Source organism: Ostreococcus lucimarinus, chromosome 21 (genome assembly GCF_000092065.1).
Source record: "Ostreococcus lucimarinus CCE9901 chromosome 21, complete sequence".
Lineage (NCBI taxonomy): Eukaryota > Viridiplantae > Chlorophyta > Mamiellophyceae > Mamiellales > Bathycoccaceae > Ostreococcus > Ostreococcus sp. 'lucimarinus'.
The window spans coordinates 210116-229827 of record NC_009375.1 but is presented as its reverse complement, the minus strand read 5'-3'; the positions used below and the strand labels follow the sequence as shown (position 1 = coordinate 229827).

At 61.9% G+C, this 19712-nt stretch overlaps 12 protein-coding genes across 12 annotated transcripts; 8 read left to right on the top strand and 4 right to left on the bottom strand.

Annotated features, from left to right (window-relative positions):
* Positions 1 to 260: 260 nt before the first annotated feature.
* Positions 261 to 833, bottom strand: OSTLU_94165 (predicted protein; the record flags this gene model as incomplete). The annotated part of the gene is made up of 1 exon (XM_001422807.1): positions 261 to 833. One exon carries the CDS (start codon positions 831 to 833, stop codon positions 261 to 263), a length of 573 nt encoding a protein of 190 aa, XP_001422844.1.
* Positions 834 to 1224: 391 nt separating this feature from the next.
* Positions 1225 to 2292, top strand: OSTLU_36777 (predicted protein; the record flags this gene model as incomplete). Its single annotated transcript, XM_001422893.1, has 1 exon — positions 1225 to 2292. A coding segment is annotated over one exon (1068 nt), but the record flags the coding sequence as incomplete, so codon positions are not given.
* A 1722-nt stretch (positions 2293 to 4014) lies between these two features.
* OSTLU_6235 (predicted protein) lies at positions 4015 to 4836 on the top strand (the record flags this gene model as incomplete). Its single annotated transcript, XM_001422892.1, has 1 exon — positions 4015 to 4836. A coding segment is annotated over one exon (822 nt), but the record flags the coding sequence as incomplete, so codon positions are not given.
* Positions 4837 to 5658: 822 nt separating this feature from the next.
* Positions 5659 to 6300, bottom strand: OSTLU_29749 (predicted protein; the record flags this gene model as incomplete). Its single annotated transcript, XM_001422806.1, has 1 exon — positions 5659 to 6300. The coding sequence occupies one exon, from the start codon at positions 6298 to 6300 to the stop codon at positions 5659 to 5661; it is 642 nt and encodes a 213-aa protein (XP_001422843.1).
* Positions 6301 to 7100: 800 nt separating this feature from the next.
* OSTLU_29748 (predicted protein) lies at positions 7101 to 8936 on the top strand (the record flags this gene model as incomplete). Its single annotated transcript, XM_001422891.1, has 1 exon — positions 7101 to 8936. One exon carries the CDS (start codon positions 7101 to 7103, stop codon positions 8934 to 8936), a length of 1836 nt encoding a protein of 611 aa, XP_001422928.1.
* Positions 8937 to 9008: 72 nt separating this feature from the next.
* OSTLU_94163 (predicted protein) lies at positions 9009 to 10052 on the top strand (the record flags this gene model as incomplete). The annotated part of the gene is made up of 1 exon (XM_001422890.1): positions 9009 to 10052. The coding sequence occupies one exon, from the start codon at positions 9009 to 9011 to the stop codon at positions 10050 to 10052; it is 1044 nt and encodes a 347-aa protein (XP_001422927.1).
* A 521-nt stretch (positions 10053 to 10573) lies between these two features.
* Positions 10574 to 11143, top strand: OSTLU_6822 (predicted protein; the record flags this gene model as incomplete). The annotated part of the gene is made up of 1 exon (XM_001422889.1): positions 10574 to 11143. A coding segment is annotated over one exon (570 nt), but the record flags the coding sequence as incomplete, so codon positions are not given.
* A 160-nt stretch (positions 11144 to 11303) lies between these two features.
* OSTLU_29745 (predicted protein) lies at positions 11304 to 12979 on the top strand (the record flags this gene model as incomplete). Its single annotated transcript, XM_001422888.1, has 1 exon — positions 11304 to 12979. The coding sequence occupies one exon, from the start codon at positions 11304 to 11306 to the stop codon at positions 12903 to 12905; it is 1602 nt and encodes a 533-aa protein (XP_001422925.1). The 3' UTR covers positions 12906 to 12979.
* An 81-nt stretch (positions 12980 to 13060) lies between these two features.
* Positions 13061 to 13813, bottom strand: OSTLU_94162 (predicted protein; the record flags this gene model as incomplete). Its single annotated transcript, XM_001422805.1, has 1 exon — positions 13061 to 13813. The coding sequence occupies one exon, from the start codon at positions 13811 to 13813 to the stop codon at positions 13061 to 13063; it is 753 nt and encodes a 250-aa protein (XP_001422842.1).
* Positions 13814 to 14075: 262 nt separating this feature from the next.
* Positions 14076 to 15267, top strand: OSTLU_2504 (predicted protein; the record flags this gene model as incomplete). The annotated part of the gene is made up of 2 exons (XM_001422887.1): positions 14076 to 14153; positions 14284 to 15267. Coding segments are annotated over 2 exons (1062 nt in total), but the record flags the coding sequence as incomplete, so codon positions are not given.
* A 1414-nt stretch (positions 15268 to 16681) lies between these two features.
* OSTLU_36578 (predicted protein) lies at positions 16682 to 18100 on the top strand (the record flags this gene model as incomplete). Its single annotated transcript, XM_001422886.1, has 1 exon — positions 16682 to 18100. The coding sequence occupies one exon, from the start codon at positions 16682 to 16684 to the stop codon at positions 18098 to 18100; it is 1419 nt and encodes a 472-aa protein (XP_001422923.1).
* Positions 18101 to 18143: 43 nt separating this feature from the next.
* On the bottom strand, positions 18144 to 18935 carry OSTLU_36758 (predicted protein; the record flags this gene model as incomplete). The annotated part of the gene is made up of 1 exon (XM_001422804.1): positions 18144 to 18935. The coding sequence occupies one exon, from the start codon at positions 18933 to 18935 to the stop codon at positions 18144 to 18146; it is 792 nt and encodes a 263-aa protein (XP_001422841.1).
* Between the last annotated feature and the right edge of the window lie 777 nt (positions 18936 to 19712).

Sequence of the window (19712 nt, the reverse complement as noted above, 5' to 3'; positions counted from 1 at the left end):
AAAATCTATGGAAGCATCCGCGACCGTTTCCGCTTCTGTGGACGACCGCGCGGACGAGGACGCGATTTGCGAGGTCTCGCGCGCTTTTTCTCGCTCGCTCACGACTTTCGCGCGAAGTGCGGCGATGCGATCCGCCGCCGACGCCATGGCGCCGAGTTATGGCGCCGCGCGCGCCACGCGGCGCGGACGACTTTGGGGATTTCGTGATCCAGGGATGCGAATCGCCTAACACTAATGGGTCTTACATGAAACTTTGTCCGCTACGACGGACGCGGCGCGGACGCCAACACGTCCTCGCTCGAAAGACGCACGACGCGCTCGTCCAAAACAAACTCAAACGTGCCGCCGTCGATGAGCACTTTGATCGGTTTCTCGCGCTTGCGCGCGACGAGCCAGAGACATCGCGACGAGATAAAAGCAACGACACCTTCGCGACCGACGAGATCGGGCGCGCGCGCGTGACGCACGACTTTGAGCACGCAACCGTGTAAGTCGAGCCCGCGCGTCAGTCGCGCCTCAGCCTCGCCGCGCTTCGCGTCCTTCACCAGCGCCCGCGCGTACTTTTCCCACAGCCCGCGCAATTTCGAAAACGCGCTCCACGTACACTGTTCCGGCCTCAATCCGTACAATCCTTCCCTCTTTAATCGCGTTTTGCTCATCATCGCTCTGCGCGCCTCGGCGAAGCGCTTCTCCCGCTCCCGCGCTCGCGCCTCCCCCGCGTCCACCACCCTCTCCCAATCATTCACGAGCACCAGCGCTTTATCCGCGCTCAGCTTCGCTCGCAAATCGTCCTCCGCGTCCGCGCTCGTCCCTCGTCGACGCGTCGCCAGCATTCGCCGCGCGTACGCCTCCGCGTACGCCCTCCGCGCCGCCGCCTCCTCGCGCGCCGTCGCCCGCGCGCCCGCGAACGTCTCCTCGTCCTCCCCGATCGACGGCGCGTAATACGACGTCGTCGGATCCGCGTCCGCGTCCCGCGCCGTCGTCGTCGCCGCGCTCGACGCCGTCTCGCGCGAAGCGCGCCCGCGCATTCGCGCCTCCAAATCCGCGATTCGCGACGCCTTCATCGCGCGCCTCGTCCTCGCCGTCGCCCCGTCGCTCGCCCGACCGCGCGTCGCGTCGCGTTCGTCGTCGTCGCCGCTCGAGCGTCGTCGAAGCCGCCGCACGCCGCGCTCTGCGGCGTCGATTCGATTCCATTCCAATCCGCTCGCCGCATTCGTCGTCGCGATGCGTCGCGCGCGTCGCGCGCGGCGCCTCGCGCTCGGCGCCGCGCTGACCGCGCTCGCGCGCGTCGCGCTCGCGCGCGCCGACCGCGCGTCGATCGCCGTCGTGGGGAGCGTGAACGCCGACGTCATCGCGCGCGTCGGAACATCGGTCCCGCGCCGCGGAGAAACGCGCGCGGCGACGGCGGCGCGCGTCGAGCGCGCGTGCGGAGGGAAGGGAGCGAATCAAGCGGTCGCGGCGTCGCGATTGACGTGCGAGCGCGGCGGGAAGGCGGCGTTCGTGGGACGATTCGGGGAGGACGAGGCGGGGACGACGCTGCGACGCGCGCTGCGGCGAGAGACGGATGTGTCCGGGAGCGTCACGATGGCGCGAGGGAGCGGAATCGAGACGGGAATGGGGTTCGTGATGCTGACGGACGATGGATCGCCGAGCGCGGTGGTCGTGGGGGGGGCGAACGCGCTCGGATGGAACGCGGACGACGAGGCGCTGGCGAGCGAGTTTCGCGAGGCGCTGCGAGGCGCGAAGACGGTGATGCTGCAGCGGGAGGTGCCGGAACGCGTGAACGTGATAGCGGCGACGGTTGCGAGGGAAATCGGTGTGCGAACGATCGTGCTGGACGCGGGAGGCTCGTTTCACGCGGCGGATGAGGCGTTGTTGGCGCTCGTGGATTACGTCGCGCCGAACGAGAGCGAACTCGCGGGAATGGCGGGAATGCGCGTGGAGGAGGTTTCTTCTGGGGACGAAGCGGTCGTTAAGGCGGCGAGAATCGTCGCAGGAACGTCGCGCGTCGCCGTTCTGTGCACGCTGGGGAGTCGAGGATCGTTGCTCGTGAGAGGCGAAGACGTCACGAGAGTCGAATCGATGGAACTTCCGGCCGGCGCCAAAGAAGTGGACGCCACCGCGGCTGGTGATGCGTTTCGCGCCGCGTTCGCGGTGGCGATGGCTGAAAATAAAAACGAGCGCGACGCCATGAAGTTCGCCAGCGCCGCGGGGGCTTTGGCGGTGACGAAGTTGGGTGCGATGCCAAGCCTTCCATTTCGGAGCGACGTGGATGAATTTCTTGGCGTTTCAGATCCGTGCCGAACGTCCCCTATCTCGTCGTCTTCGTCGTCCAGTGAGGCGGCGATCGAGGCACTTCGATTTGCCAGTAGATTGAATAGCATGAAATCTCGCGCAGACTTATTCACGGATGCCGAACCGGACGTTCCGGAAGTCTTCAACCTCATAAAGCGCATGGGACGCGTTCAGGGCGTGCATTCGGTGTTTCTCAACTACCCCGAACATTTCATCGGACCAGACGGCAACGAGCTCGCGGCAGTGGAATTGCGAGACAAGATTCTTGCCGCGAAGTTGCGCCCTGGCGCCGTATGCGTGCGATTTCCCGAGGAGCCGTTTCGATTGGGCGCGTTCTCGAATCCCGATGGCGTGATTCGCGAACACGCGGCGACTTTGGCACGCAAGGCGTGCGCGACTGCGACCGCACTCGACGCAGACGAAGTCGTCATATGGCCTCGCTACGATGGATACGATTACAATCTCCAAGCGGATTACGCCACGGCGTGGGAGGACATGATTGTCGGTTACAAAGCAGTGGCCTCGAGCGAAGAGTGTCGCTCGCTCAAGTTGAGCGTCGAATTCAAGCCGACGGACGAAAAGAGCCGTTTCAGCTTCATCCCCACCACAGGTGCCGCACTCCTACTCGTCGACGCCGTGGGCGAGCCCAACTTCGGCCTGACACTGGACGTCGGCCACGCGCTCGCCGCGGGCGAGAATCCAGCCCAGTCCATCGCGATGGCGGCTTCGAGAAACGCTCTGTTCGGCGTCCAACTCGGCGACGGTCACACCCGTCTCGGCGCCGAAGACGGTTTGATGTTCGCCTCCGTCCATCCTCACGCCGCCATGGAATTAGTCCGCGCGCTACGTCGCATATCCTACGCCGGCGTGCTCTACTTTGACACCTTCCCTCTCAACGAAGATCCGGTGGCGGAAGCCGAGCGAAACGCCCGCGTCTTCCGCGACTTCTACGCCCGCATCGTCGACGTCGAGGTCGAAATCGAAGATGCCATCGCCAGTCGAGACGCCATTCGAGCTCTCGACGCCGCATCACGGATGTGATCGATGTAATAACGACGCGCGCCGCGACGCGCTCGCCGTCCCGTCCCTCGCGCAGTTCCACAGGCGCGGCGCGCCCGGCGTCGTCAGTCGCAGACGCGCGTCCGTCGTCGCGCCCCTCGCGCGCGACGAAGCGACGCGCTCGCGCGCGTCGCTCGCGCGCGTCTGTCGCGCGCGATGTCGCTCGACGACGACGCCGCGCTCGTTCGGACGCCGCGCCGCAGTTTCGACACGACGACGGAATCGACGCCGACGGACGCGGGAAAGGGCGCGGACGACCGCGCGACGAGTCCGATGAGCGCGCTATCCGCGCGATCGTCAGCGCAGAGCTCTCGCGAGGGTCTCGGGCAGGCGGGACAGGAGGCGTCGGAGGGCGCAAAGCTCGCCTGGACGGCGACGCTGATCGGCGACGCGCGCGCGAGTCGGAGGTTGACGCCGAGTGAGCTGAGAGCGAATGGAAAAGAGGATGGAACGTGGATAGGGAGTTCGCTCGATGCGGACGACGACCGGGACGACGATGCGACGAGGTCGGGACGGTTGTCGGAGACGAGCGCGTCGAGCTCGCAGAGCGGGACGTTTAGGAGCGCGTTGGGGGCGGTCCCGGAGGAATGGGACGCAGATCCCGACCCGCTGGGAATGGCGAAACCAGAGGACGTGTTGAATGCGTCGATGTTCGGGTGGAGATTTCGCCTGGAGGATTTTCAGCTCGTCAACGTCATCGGTCGCGGGCGATATTCCGTGGTATACAAGGCGTTTTATCGCAGGATGAACTTTGAAGTGGCGCTGAAGTGCTACATCAAGGCAAAGTTGAAACTGCACGTGTACGAACAGATTGCGCACGAAATTGCGGTGCATCATAGCATGGAACACTCGGCCATCGTGGGATTTTTTGGTTCGTTCATCGACACTTCGACTGGGAACTATTATTTAATACACGAGCTTCACAACCGGGGCGACGTTTTCAACGCTTTGGCGCGAGTTGGAGGAAAGTTTAGTGAAAGCCGAGCAGTGACGGGAGTTATGAAATGGGTCATCAAAGCCGTCGCGCACATGCACGCGATGAACGTCATACACCGAGATATCAAGCCTGAAAATGTCGTACTCACCGATGACGGCAGAGCGAAGCTGACGGATTTCGGCTTTGCGTTACATTTGGAGTGGTTCAAACCGCTCGGGCGTTTGGGAACGACGGATTACATGGCGCCGGAGGTTGTACGCTGCGATAAAGAGTTTCGAGAACGATACCTCCGATTGAATCGCGCTGGGTACGGCAAGGCTGTGGATTTATGGGCCATCGGCGCTTTGGCGTTTGAGCTCGTCGTCGGGTTTCCGCCGTTTCAGTCGACGAGTCGACAGCAAGCGTACGATATGATTCTCCAAGGTTCGTTCAAGATCCCTGCATTCGTCAGCGAACACGGCGCCGATTTCATCCGCAAATGCCTCGTTCTCGACCCGAGCGCGAGATTGAAGCCGGAAGAAATGTTAGAGCATCCTTGGATTGTCTCGCTCGGTTCGTCTGGGGAACCGCGCGCGAACGCGCCGAGAAGCGTTCTCGATTTCGACGCTAACTTCATGAAAAGAGCGCTGTCAGCCGCGCCGGCGACAAAACGCGCGCCAAACAGCCTGTCATCTAAATTTGCTGCGGCAAATATTTCGCGAGAAGCGCTCGATTCGATCAAGGACGAATTAGATTGGCAGTATGCGGCGAACAACGTTGAGCTCATCAGCAGTGGACGAGCCGAGACGACGGTGAACCGATCTGCCACCGCCTTTGCGGTTTCAACGGACGTGAACGCGCCTGATTCTACCGCAGTCGTTTTAAGCACGCGCTCTTTCAGTCTCAGTCATAGAATTCGAAGGATGGGATCGAATTTTGTGCGTCGCTTCCGAACGCGAGATTAGTTCGCGAACCGCCTCGCTCTTGTACACTTCTTGTATATTCATTCTTTCTTGTTTTCTTGTAATTCGAGGTACAACTGGTGCGAAAGTAACATTAAAAGAACATCAAAGAATCGTCTCGAAGCTACTCATGGTCTTGAGATGCGCGCGAGCGCTCACGAATTCTTGCCGGACTCAACAGCCGCGACACCGCGCGACTTCGCCCCAAACTCCGGTGGGAACGTATTTACACCACTCGGCGCACTGCCCTAGGGTAGATAACACGATCAGCGCGATGTAAGCGAAGCGTTGATTGTGTTGATTGACGATAAAAGCCATGATTTGGTTTGAAGCGTGAAGCGAGCGTGCGTGCGTCAAAATGAGGTCACATGGTTCGTACACCGTTGCATCGTCTTCCGATGCTCTCCTACAAACATTGCCTATGCGCTACGCGAGTTCTTGGCAACGTGCGAGCACGCGCGCAAACTTCTCGCCCTCTTCTATGTCTACAATTAATTCACCACAATCTTCTCCTCGCCAAGGCGTGGCGCTCGGCGGAAGCACGATACCAGTGGCCCACAGAAACAAGCCGTCCTCGTGAGCGCGCGACGCGTAATCGTACTTGACGTCGCCGAGGATGGGAGCGCAGAGCGCTTTGGCGTGGCGCCGAAGCTGATGCGTGCGCCCAGTTTTCGGGAAAAAATCAATCAACGTCAAGATACCGCCGTATTCCTCGCTTTCGTACTCGCGCACGACGCTATATTCGGTGAGCGCCTCCAGACCGCCGAGCGGGACGTCGACCACCCCCTTCTTCGATTCGACGCGTCCTCGCAGCACCGCCCGATACCTTTTCCGCACTTCTCGCTTCTCGAACGCCGCCGACAGCGCCGTCATCGCCATCCGCGTCTTCGCGCACACCAGCAATCCTCCCGTGAGTTCGTCCAACCGATGCACCGGCCGAGGCCTCGACAACGCGCCTTCGACGCCCTCCGGCGTCGGCGTCAGCGCCGTCGCGCACAGCCGCTCCGCGCTCCACTTCATCGGATCGCTTCCCTTCCCCACGCTCACGCAGTCATCCGGCTTCACCATGATCGCAAAGTGTGGGTCGTCCCGCGCCAGCGCGACGGCTCTCTCGCCCGCTCTGTGCGCCGCCGCAACCGGCGAGGACGGTCGAATCCGCGCCAGCACCTCGACCACGTCCCCGTCCGCGACCGCGTCCCCGACCGAGCGCACCGTTCCGTTCACGAGCACATTCTTCCGTCGTATCTCTCGCTTCGCGCTCGTCGCGCTCGCGTATTCGCTCGGCAGGTGCGCGCGCAGCGCGTCGCTCAGCGCGACCGTCGCCCCGCGCTCGCCCGCGCCGGCGTCCACGCGCGCGACGAACGTCCGCGCGACGCCGTACGCGCTTCGCGAGGGCGCGCGCGCGCGCGCGTTCGTCGCGTTCGTCGCGCGCGTCGCGTTCGTCGCGGCGCGCGCGCCGCGAAGCATCGGCGCGACGCGCGCGAGAGTGCGGCGTCGTCACGACTCGGCGCGCGCGCGGCGCGGCGCGCGGCGAGCGAATCGACGTCGGCGCGCGAATCGACGTCGCGCGCGGGACGCGAGGCATGCCGTTCGCGCGGCTGAGGAGCGCGGCGACGGCGGCGACGACGGCGACGACGGGGACGATCGGGAATTCTGCATCGGCGCGAGCGATGGCGAAGCGCGCGGCGATGGAAGCGACGAAAGGCGCGGCGACGATGACGGTGGACGCGAAGACGAGCGTGACGTCGAACGCGACGGTGCGCGCGCTGGAATTCGTCGTGAAAGCGGTGCGGTGGTTGATTCGGGCGACGACGACGCAAATCGCGGTGGCGACGGCGACGACGGCGATCGGATTCGTCCTCGGGGCGATGCTCACGGTGTGGAGTAAGCGCACGAGGGATAAAGACTACGTGAGACGAGTGCTGATAAGTCGTCGCAGGCGAAAGGATGCGGATGCATCGCCCTCGTTGACGTGGTTGGAGAGCGTGCGAGCGAAGAAGGAGTTGGAGACGAACGAACAGGATCAGATACACTTTAAGGATGAATTTAAGACGTTATTCAACACGTATTCGCCGAAATGGACGGAAGACGCGTCGTTCAATCGCGTGCATTGGCTCAATCGAGTGATCGACGCGGCTTGGCCGAACATTGACACCGGGGTGAGCAAGACGGTGAAGGAGAGTGTCGAGCCGATTTTACGCGACATGCTTCCCGAGAGCGTGACTTGGATTGGTTTTGAGAAATTTACACTCGGTCCGCGCGCACCGACGCTTTGTGGGATTCGCTCGCACTCGTCTCACATGGAGAATTCCATCTTGGACATCGAGCTCACGTGGGCTTCGTCGTGCGAAATCATCGTCACGTTGTACGCGTTTGGGATACGATTTCCGGTGTCTTTACGCCAGCTTCAGCTGAAGTGCTTGGTGCAAGTGACTTTTGATCCGTTGGTAGATATCATTCCATGTCTCGGTGCGATCGAAGCTTGCTTGATGGGTATGCCTGAGATTTTGGACTTTGGATTGTTCCTTCCGGGCGGAATCGATCTCATGGCGCTCCCCTTCATGCACGGTTTCGTCAAGCGCACCGTGAAATCGTCCATCGAGAAGATGCTCTTATATCCTTATAAACTGCACATACCCATAATGGAGGCCAGCGGTATCGAGGAGTCTTCGACGGGGATGATGCGAATTAGATTCCTGAAGGGAAATGCGTTCTACAAGCGACGCAACTATAGCCGCCTCTCGCGCAAGAAAGGCAAGGCTTCTTCGCTGATGCGAAACATGCTCAAATCGGACAATTACTTTATCAAGTATTGGACTCGCGAGCAGCGCCAGCTGAGTACACCACCGCGTTTAGGAGACGCACCGAGCTGGGATGGCGTCGAAGACTCGTTTGTGTTGTGCGATCGAGAAACTCCCTTGACGTTCCGCCTCCTTAAACAGGGCGCCGAGCGTATCTCCAACTATGGCGAGGCATCGATCACGTGCGGAGAAATCGCCGATCGCGGGCCAGGTCCGATTGTTCTCGAACTCCCTTTCATCGATCCAACGTACTACAAGAAAGAGTGCCCACTCGAGTATTTCGCCGCCGCCGACGGCTACACGCACGAACAAATCATGACTCGCAGCAACGAAATCACCGAGTGGCACAAAAAAAGCGAAGAAGAAGCGGATGAGGCGCGCATGAAATACTTTTACCGATGCATCGAGGAACAGAACAAGACGAAAACACCTGGTGGGAAAAAGTTCATGCACCCGACGATGACAGTCGAGCTCGAGTACATCGACACCGGCGCTCCGGATGAATTCGATGAGGATTACGAGCAAGGTTTGCTCACCGTCGAACTTCTCGAAGGTCGCAATTTGCTTCGTGTCAAGGACTTGCCGCCGAATCCCATGGCTCACGTGTCTTGTGCAAAGCAAACGTACACGAGTGCGCGCAAATTGAAGACTTCGCAGCCCAAGTTCAACGAACGTTTCGTCTTTTACAACGTCATTCCAGACGTCGACCCGCTCAGAATCGAAATCAGAGGTTTTGAAGTCTCGCTCGGCTTTGTGGAGATCGACGTCTCACTCGTCCGCCAAAACGTCATAATGAAGGACGTTTTCAAGCTTCAAGGCGTAGCCAAGGGTGAGATCGAACTTTTGCTCCAGTACGCTCCGATGTCCACGAAAAACGCGGTCCACCGCATCCCGGTCTTGTAAATCACCATAATCGCGTCATTCCGCGCCTCCTCGACGACGCTCGCGCTCGTCGCGCCCCGCTAGCCGCGCGTCATGCCTCCGACGATGCGTTTCGAGCACTCGAGCCCGACCGCGCGGCTATTTCACTCTCCCGCGACGGTGAAACCGAGCACGTGGTCGACGGGGGAAAGAACGCTTGACGATTCATCTTCAACCGCCGTCGACGAACTCGACGCCGCGTCCTACGCCCGCGTGCTCGAACGAAGAATCGCGGAGCTGGAAGAAATCGTGGAAAAAACGCGAAATACCACCGGTGATGGGAAGTACGCGGCGATGGAGGCGAAGTGCGCGGCGTTGCGGGCGGAGAATGCGAGGCTCAAGGCGACGACGTCGACCGCGGCGCCGCTCCGAGACGTGACGAACGGCTCGCGAGCGCGGGAATCGACGCCGATGCGAGCGTTGAAGAGTCGATTGAGTGAATCCACGGCGGCGATGGCGGTCGAGAACGAACTGCGGGTGGAGTTGGCGAAGGCGAAATCGACGGCGGCGGCGGAGAGCGCCCGCGCGGAGAAGCGGTTTAATAAAGCTTTGGAGACGGCGTCTGAAAACGAAGAGTGGCTGGCGAGCGCGCTTCGAGCAAAATGTGATGAAGTTGAAAAGAGTGAGGCGAAGAGGCGAGGCATGGACGCGAGAATGGGCGAATTACAAGACGCCTTGCGCGTCAGCGAATCGCGTCTTCGCGAGGCGTTGAACAACCTCGATGAATATCGCGCAGAGGTCAAATCGTCCATCAAACGCGAGAAAAAGCACGCAAAAATCATGCACGACAAGTATAAGGCGTGTAAGCGTGAAAGAGCGCAGCTTGAAGCGGAAGTTGACGCGCTGCGTGAACTCGCGTCGACGCCTCCGCCGGATGCGACGCCCGGGTCGGTTTCCTACACCCGCGCCGCGGAATCCGCCGTCAAAATCGCATCATTCGCGATGGAATTCGCGATGGAGTACCCTTCCCCATTCGCCGCTTTCGCCGTGGCTTTATTCCACGCCTTATCTTGGCTCTTTCTTCGCCGCGGACCTTCCAGTGTCCTCGCGCCCCCCGAGCGCTTCGACGTCTCCGGCTTCCTCACCGTTTTCCCTTAGTCTCTCTCTTCCTATCTCCCTCGTGTCGTCGCATTCATTATTAATTTATATCCTTTCGAACGCGCGTCGTCGTCCCTCGCGCGTCGTCGTCCCTCGCGACGTCCCGCTCGCGCGGCCTCGCCTCGCGTCCCGAGGGCTGACGTCAGCCGACGTCACGCATCCACCGCGCGCTTCACAATCCGTCGCGCGCCGCGAACGCGCCCGACGCCGATCGAATGCACGCCGCGATGACGCACGCGATGACGCGCGCGATGCCGCCCGCGCGCGCGGCGCCCGCGCGTCGCGCGACGACGACGACGACGACGGCGCGTCGCGTCTTATCCGCTCGGTCCGCCGTCCGCGCGCGCGCGAGCGCGGCGATCGCGAGCCCGGACGCGCGCGCGAAGGAGGCGCAGGCGTGGATCGACGCGTGGAAGAGCGGCGCGAGCGCGGGCGCGGCGGGCGCGGCGGGCGCGGCGGCGGCGGCGACGACGACGACGTTTGAGCTGCGCCGCGGGTCTCGAAAGGTGTCCGACGAAAAGGAAGCCGCGCTGCTGAGCACGACGTCGTTCGGCACGATCGGTCTGAGCGTTGGATTGCCTCTGCTGCTGTACGGGTTCTGCGCGTACTTTTCGTTCCTGCCGGGGGCGGACATCTCGGCGTTGATGTTGATTTACGGCTTTCCGATTTCGCTCATCGGCTTCGCGCTGAAGTACGCCGAGTTGGAACCGTTGAAGCTCGTGACGTACGAGGACGCTTTGAAAGTGCGGGAGGAACAAACGACGCCGATCTTGACTCAAGTGCGAGGGGACGTGACGCGATACAGATACGGAGATGAGCAACATTTGGAGGAGGCGCTGAAGATTATTTTCCGCTTCAACCGACCGGGCGGTTTGCGAAGAAACCAAGCCCCCGAGCTCGTGGGGTTGTCCGAACAGATCATCAACGATCGTTACGCGTTGTGCCTCGAGTTCGATTCGCCCAAGATGGACTTCACCGAGTGGACCGATCGCGTGAGCAAGATTACGACGTTTTTCGGTCCGGGCGTCATCGCCGCGGCGACGCGCATCGACGGCGACGAGCACAAGGTTGAGATCGCGTTGATCACCACCGGCGAGGGCGGCGGGGAGATGCAAGACATGGAAGTCTTACCTCCGCTCGCCCCTGGACAACCCGCTCGATACGTCAAGCGCGGTACCGCGTAATAAAATCCTTTGTAGTACACGACACCGATTCGCCTCGACTCGCCGCAGACGCCGCCTCGCGCGCGCGATGACCGCGCCCGATCTCTCCCGCTTCGACGAAGGCTCGAGCGATGAGGACGATTTCATCGCTCGCGTGCGCGCGCGCGAGCTCGCCGAGGGCGCCGACGACGCGAGCGCCGCCGCCGACGCGTCGCCGCCGACGACGAGCGGCGGCGGCGGCGACGATAAAACCGACGCCGACGCGCGCGTGAGCGCGAATCGCGCGTCCAAGCTCGAACGCGCGCGAGAAAAGAAGCGCAAGGCCAAGCAAGCGCGCGCAAAACGGCGTAAACTGGAAGAGGGACGACCGCGAGGAACGGACGAGACGGAAGGCGGCGGCGACGCGGCGAACGCCGACGACGAAGACAAGGTGTTCCACGGCACGTTTAACGTCGAGGGCGTGGTGATGAACGACGAATTAGTGCTCGTGGATAAAAAGTCTAAAGCCGTGTACTCGAGCACGGAGCGTACGGCGAATGGGGAACACGTCAGGATCGGGACGTGGGACGACGCGACGCAGAGCTATACGTATTGGAAACCGGCGGAGAAGAAAAAGGATGAGAGAAAAGAGAAAGGGGCGGTTTTGAACGAGCGTGGGGAGACGATACCGGCGATCTTTAAGGGGAACGCGAAGTTAGCGGAAGAATTTAAGGCGCCGGCGGAGGTAGAGCATCCGTTCGAGACGGACGCGGACGACCACTGCGAGACGTCGCCTGAGGCGCACGAAAACGTAGCGAATTTCTTAAAGGCGGCGTGCGGGCGCTTGAATAAAACGCCCGCCGACCTGGTGATTTATGACCCTTACTACTGCGCCGGAGGTACGCGAAGGAACTTGGCTTTGATTGGATTCACGAACGTCATCAATCGCAACGAAGATTTTTACAAAGTCATCGAAGAGGGGCGCGTGCCCGAGCACGACGTCTTCCTGACAAATCCACCGTACTCTGCTGACCACATAGAGAAGTGCGTGACGTTTGCGGCAGAAAATCTTGCTGCACACGGCCGTCCGTACATGCTGCTCTTGCCCTCGTACGTCATTCACAAGGATTACTACCTGCCCGCGTTGCTCACGGGCGGCTCGCGAGGGAAGGAAAAGGCGAAATCGCTCGAGCTTCAGCGCAAAGACGAGGAAAACAACGAAGATGACGTCGAGGAGAATGACGATGGTATCAAGCGTCACGGTGGTGGTGCCGCTCGAGCGCAAATCTTGCCATTCTACATCGCGCCGAAGAAGCGTTATTATTATTGGACACCCAAGGCGATGGTGAAGGCGCGCGCCGCCAAAGGTCAAAGCGAAGAAAGCGCCAAGGCGCGTCGCAAGCGAACGCACATAGGCGCCCTGGGTGAACGTACCTCACCGTTTCTGTCGTTCTGGTACTGCTGTTTCGGGTCGATGCAGCGCGATGTGTTGGCGTGGCACAAAAAGTTGCCTCGTAGCGAAGTTTGGGGGTACGTGGTGGCGCGACACCCGAACGATTTGCCGCTCGCCGTGCTAGACGAATGGGATCCGCGCAGGATCGCCGCCATGGAAAAAGCCAAGGCTGATGGAGTGGAAATCCCGCAGCTTAGTTCGTACGCCGGTTTTACCGGCGCCGCGCAATCCCCAGCCAAGAAGAAATTCTACAAATGAAATCGTTTTACAAGCCTGCGTTTTATAATGCACAAATGCCTATAGATAGAATACAACACGAACACATTATCACTCGTTCTCCATGCCACACGCGTACACGAGCATCGCTGCGCGCGTAGAGCGTGGAAAACCACCGGAGGTGAGTCTATGAACCGTTAAGCTTTGAACCTTCGAGTCGCGAAAACGAGCGCCTCTACACGCGAAGAATGGTTAGAAACAAACGCCGTTCGACGACGAACGCGCGCGCGCGCGACGACAACACACGCACCTTGCACCGACATCGGAAGCTCTGAAATATCGACCGAGATATCTTCCGCGAAGATCGGCAAATCGCACAGCGTGAAGAGCAAATTTGGTTCCTCTGAGATCGCGTAAATCGTATCCTCGTCGCTCTCCGAAGCCCAAATCCGCGTGATGCACGCTTGCGTGCGCCGTATGCGATCTTCCAAATCGTCACACATCAACAGTTTCGGACAATCCATCACCATGGCGCTAATCTTTCCCACCTTAAACGCCCCTCGCAGCGTCAACAAGTTCGCCGTCGCCCTCGCGATGTCGCACGTCGCCACCTCCGTGCACCGCCCCACGAGCGCGCCCACGTTCATTCCCGGCACCCCTCCCAGCGCGCGCTCCAACCGATCGAACTGCACCATCAACTTTTCGACGTCTTGAAAGTACGCGTCCCCGATGTACAGCTCCCTCGCCGCGCGCTCCGCGTCGAGCGTTCGCGCGCCCTTCCCCTTCAAAAACTCCTCCACCCGCACGCACTCGAACGCCGCGCCGCGTCCGTCGCCCGCGTCGAACGTTCGCGCGAGCTCCGCGCGCGCCTGTTCGTTCGCCATTCGCGCGGCCTCGGCGAGGATCTCTCTCGCTTCGTCGATCGCCGCGCGCAGTTCGTCCTCTCGCATGCGTCCATCGTCGTCGTCGTCGTCGTCGTCGTCGTCGTCCGCGCGCGCGCGCGCGACGCGCGTCGCTCGACGACCGCCCTTTCGCGCGCGTCGCCTCGCGCGCGCGCGCGTCGGCGCCGCCGCGGCCGCGCGTCCGCGCGCGCGCGACATCGTGCGGCGTCGCGCTTCGCGGCGTCGCACTTCGCGGCGCGCGCGCGGACGATCGACGCGCGCGACGCGCGCCATGGCGAGCGACGCGAGCGAGGGCGCGAGCGACGCGCCGGGCGCGCCGTCGGCGTACCCCACGAACGCGTCGGCGTACGAGCTGCTCGAGGAGATCGGGCACGGCGTGAGCGCGACGGTGCGCGCGAGGCGAACGACGCGACGCGACGCGACGCGACGCGACGACGACGCGCGAGACGACGCGCGCGCGATGACGCGAGACGGACGCGGGACTGACGGGCGAGCGATGGTGTCGGCGCGCGACGCAGGTGTGGCGAGCGCGATGCGCGACGAACGACGAAGTCGTCGCGGTGAAGGTTTTGGATCTCGAGGAACACGAGCCGGAACACCTGGACGAGATCCGACGCGAGGCGCAGACGATGAGCATGCTGAGTCATCCGAATTTGGTGAAATATTATAGCTCGTTCGTGAACGAGGCGTCGCTTTGGGTGGTGATGCCGTATCTCGCGGGGGGATCGGCGCTGAATTTGATGAAGTGGTCGCATCCGGGAGGTTTCGAGGAACCCGTCATCGCGTGCATCGTCAAGGCGGCGCTCAAGGCGCTGGATTACTTTCATCGTAATGGGAATATTCATCGAGACATCAAGGCTGGGAACATTTTGGTGGATGAGAACGGGGCGGTGAAGCTGGCCGATTTCGGCGTGAGCGCTTCGTGTTGGGGTTCGGGAGGCCGACCGCGGTCGCACCAGACTTTTGTCGGCACGCCGTGCTGGATGGCGCCAGAGGTGATGGAGCAAGAGAACGGGTACGATTTTCACGCCGACATTTGGTCGCTCGGGATCACGGTGCTGGAGTTGTGCCACGGGCACGCGCCGTTTTCCAAGTTTCCGCCGATGAAGGTGCTCTTGATGACGCTTCAAAACCCAGCGCCGACGCTCGAAGAGCAACCCGAAGACGGTCGGCATTTCTCTCGCGCCCTTCGCGAGTTCGTCAGTCTTTGCCTGCAAAAGGATCCGTCCAAGCGCCCGCCGGCGAGCAAGCTTTTGGAGCACAAATTTTTGAAGGAGGCGAAGAAAGCCGATTGGCTCGCGAAGACGTTGCTCGAAAACATCCCTTCTCTGGGCGATCGCACGCGCATGCTCGCCGAACGCGAGGCGAAACGGCGCGCGGAATCGAACGCCGTGGGTGAGGCGCAAGCGGAAGCCGCTTCGAACGAAGCTTACAAGCACGGGGTGTCTAATTGGAATTTTGACGTCGACGAATTGAAGGCGCAGGCGGCGGCGATGGACGATCCCGCGGTGGCTGAATCCAACGCCATCGCCGCGGCGAACGCGCTCGAAAACATGCACATGGGCGAAAAGAGGAGCATCGAGAAGAAAGGCCGATTCGAAATCATCACCGAAGACGCGCCCGAGTCGTCGGCGACGTCGCAAACGGTGCAGCGACGAGGACGGTTTGACATCATCGAGGACAACCAGCGCGGCAGCCGAAGCACGTCTCCCACGCCCGCGAGCTCACCCGCGCCGGGCGTTTCGCGCACAAAGAAGGCGGTACAAAAAGGTCGATTCACCGTGCACTCCGAAGCCGGCGCGGACGACATGGGCGTGGATCTACGCTACTTTTCCGAAGTCGCGCAATCCGCCGCCTCCGTCTCCGCCGCCCTCCGCGATCTCTACGCCCAAGCCCAAGCCCAAGCGACCGCCATCGCCGAGCTTCGCGACGAGAACGCCCGTCTCCGCGCCCGCGTCGCCGAGCTCTCCGAACGCGCCTAGACGCGCGCTTCACATCGACTCTGTAACATCACCCGACGCCGCCTCGCGTCCCGAACCCGTCGTCCTCACTCCCCCGGAATCATCTCGTACGACCACCCGCGCGCGCCTCGCGCCGTCATCCACATCACCGTCGTCGCGTACCCTCCCGCCAGCGCGCACATCCCTCCCACCACCGTCAGCGCCGTCGTCGTCCCTCGCGCCGCGTGCGCGTCCGCCTCGATCGCGCCCAGCGCGAAGAGCGCGCGCGTCCCGAGCATCGCCGTCCCCAGCGCGAGCAGCGTCGGTCCCAGGCACTTCGTCTTCGTCGGCAGTCGCGCCCACGCCCGCGCCCGCGCCCGCGCGTCCATCTCGTCGTCGTCGTCGTCGTCGTCCTCGTCCTCGCGCGCGGGATCGCGGAACTGGTCGGCGTGCATCGCGCGCGCGCGTCGCTCGACGATCCTGTGCCGCATGCGTCGCGCGCGCGTCGACGACGACGCGCGAATGCGCGGCGCGCGCGCGGGACGGTCGAGCGACGCGCGACGCCGCGTCGATCGCGACGCGTCGTCGTCGACGCGCGCGCGAGGCGGTCGTCGACGCGCGGCGCGGTGACGGCCGCGTCGAACGACGTAACAGCGTTCGTTGTTACGGGCGCGCTTCCCGCGCGCGCGTCGTCGGGGAGGCGAAGCGCCGAAAATAGAAGTCGGCGAAGCGACGCATCGCGACGCATCGCGACGCATCGCGACGCGCGGAGAGCGGTGAACGAACGCGATGGAGGGCGAAACGAACGCGAGGACGCGGCGCGCGGTGGAGTGCGTGACTCTGGCGAATCTTCCGGGGATGATTGGAACGCCGACGGTGCGTCGTCGCGCGCGGATGGCGGCCGTCGCGCGCGCGCGAAGACTCGACTCGAACGACTCACGACGGAGCGTCGATGCGTCGTCGCGCGCAGGCATCGATGAAACCGAAGACGCAATCGCTGAGTTTTGTGAATGGCTACGCGATTCCTCGAGACTCGGACGGCGAGGTCGATGTGTTCGACGCGAACGCGTTCGCGGACGCGCCCGCGCGCGGCGAGGCGAAGGCGTACGCGCCCGAGTACGTTAAATTGCACGGGCTCGTCTTGCGATTTAACGCGTATTTTGATGAAACCGTCGAAAACGGTCAAAAGGAGAGCGCGAGATGCCGGAAATGCGTCATTTACTTTTTCCTCGAGGACGGATCGATCAAAATCACGGAACCGCGCGTGGAGAACAGCGGCATGCCCCAAGGCGCGTTTCTCAAGCGTCACGTCGTGCGCGGCGTGACTTTGGGAGATTTAAACGTTGGCAAAGCGGTAACGATCTACGGGTTCGAGTTTAAAATTTATCGCTGCGATGGATTCACGCGCGATTACCTCGGACGCGTCGGCGTCGATGTCCCGAATGATGAGCGCGAACCCGACGGCGTCGGTCCGTCGTGGGAGGAGGTTCGGCTCGCGCGTCGCGCCGCGCGTTCTACGAAGAAGGATGCTCGAGGGAAATTTCTCACGCACGACAAGCAAGTGCTTCGCTTCTACTGCGTTTGGGACGACAGGTCGAAATTCGGCGACAGGCGAAGATTTGTTCTGACGTTCTTTCTCATCGACGACACCGTCGCCATCACCGAAGTCGAAGCGAACAAATCGGGGCGAGGAAGCGGGATGTCTTCGACGCTTCTGCACAGGTCCAGATTACCTCTGCGCGATGAAGATGCGAACGCCAGAGGTCTAGCGAACGATGATTTCGATTATGTCACCGCGGAAGACTTGCACGTCGGGGACACGATTCGAGTGTACAAGAGAGATTTCTTCATCTACGACTGCGACGAATTCACGAAGTCGTGGTACCTGACGAAATTCCCGGGCGAGTTGACGGAGGCTGCTTTCGAGCCGCACGACGTCACCGAGCCCGAGGATACTGTTCCAGCGCATCGCATACCTGAGCACACAGGTCTCGCCATCGGGAGCGAAGAGGACAGCTTGCAAAACTGCATTTCGCTCATTCCCAAGCCGCCGCGCAAGGACGTCGCGAAGGATGACGAAATCGTTTTGCAGTTTCGCGCCGAAATGGTCCCGATCAGCGACGCTGATGAAGTGTGCGAATTCGATGCTTCGCGTCGTTTTGTGGTCTCGTTCCACGTCGGTGACAAGACGTTGTCAATTTTCGAACAAGCGTCAAAGGACAGTTGCTCGAGCAAGTTTCTGGAGCGCGCCAGAGTCAGGAAGCGCGACGAGACGGGCGCGTTTTACGACTTGCGCGACATGCGCGTGGGTTCGGTGCTCGAAATTCACTCTCGCGCTTTCAAGCTCGGCGAGAGCGACGAATTCACGCGCAAGTACCTCGAAAACGCGGTGTGAGCGCGTGATTGCTGACGCGTGAATATATGTAATGCATTGCTCGCTATTGATACGTTTCCACGAGGGGTATGTGTTCGGCGCCAAACATCGTCTGGAAATCCGTGATGCAATCACCGCGCTTGAGGTGATGTCCCGCACCACTGCTAATTCCAGCGACGCCAACTCCACCCAACTTAGCCTTGGTGTAATACATCAAACTTGCCGGCACGTACACGGGCGCCTCGCGCGTAATCGAGGAGATTAAAAATTGCATCGCGATGTCCTCGCAATTCCCCCCCCCCTTGTCGATGTATTCCCGCACACCGTCGGGTAAATGCTCCTTATACAGTTTTAAATATTTTTGATCCATGAACGCCGCCTTGGTGAGGATGATACTGTACTTCCCACTCCACCAAAGTTGAAACTCGTTCGCGACGTATCTCCACGAGCACCCGTCGCTCGGCTTCTTCGCCGGCGCATAATTCCTCGCGTAATACCCCACCAACGCGTCAGGGTGCTTCTGCCACGCCTTAAATCCTCTATATAAAGTCTCACACGGAATTCTCACGTCCTCATCCACGTTAAACACCGCCCTGGTGCGCAAATCATCCAACGGTTCAAATCTATTCTGTATGCTCGTCGATTCCGCGTGCGCGTCGTATCGCACCAATCCCGGCTTCTTCTTCACAAAGTATCCATCCTCCGCCGTCCCCTCTCGCGGTGCGTCGCGTTTTTCGCTCCACACCACGCGTATCTCCTCCACGCCTCGGCATTTCCCGTAGTGTCTCAGCGCCGTCTTCAACAAATCCGGTCTTTCAAACGTATTCAGCAGCACCGCGAACCCATCCGCGCGCATCGCCTCGCTCTCTGCCGTCAGCGCCCGCGCCCGCGCTCGCGCCGCGTCGACGTCCCACTTCCCCGGCGTCTCCTCGCACCGTCCGCTTCGATCGCGGTGCGCGTTGAGCGTCGGCGCGAACGCGCGAGACGTCGCGCGCGCCAAGTGCGCCATCGCCCAAATCCCCAAAACCGTCCCCGCGACGCGCGCGACGACGCGCGGCGCCCCTCCTCGCGCGCGCATCGCGTGCGTCGATCCGCGCCGCGCCGCCGCGGACGCGTGCGTCGCCGCGCGCGCGCTCGACGCCGTCGCCATCGCGGACGGGCGAACGCGCATGCGTCACACAGTGCCGCGTCATGTCGCGCGCCGACGACGACGCGCGCGCGCGCGCGCTCGACGGCGCGATCGAGGCGTTGGGAAAGCGGTCGACGTTCAGCGACGGCGCGCGCGCGATCGAGCGCGCGGCGAGGGCGCGAGACGAAGGCGACGCGCGCGTGAGCGTCGCGCTGGCTCGCGCGGGACGGCGCGTCGCGACGACGCTGAAGAGTCGATACGGCGATGCGCGCGCGGAGGCGTGGGACGTCGGCGTGCGCGCGATCGAGGCGTGTCGCGACGCGGTCGGTGGGAGCGATCGGGAGGCGCTGGTGGCGGCGTTGGCGACGTTGGCCGAGACGCGCGAGGCGACGGCGACGGCGCCGCGCGAGGACGAGACGGCACCGAAGACGAAGACGAAGACGAAGGACGAGACGATGGATGAGAACGTCGATGGTGTCGTGAACGAGGCGCTGCGTTTGATTT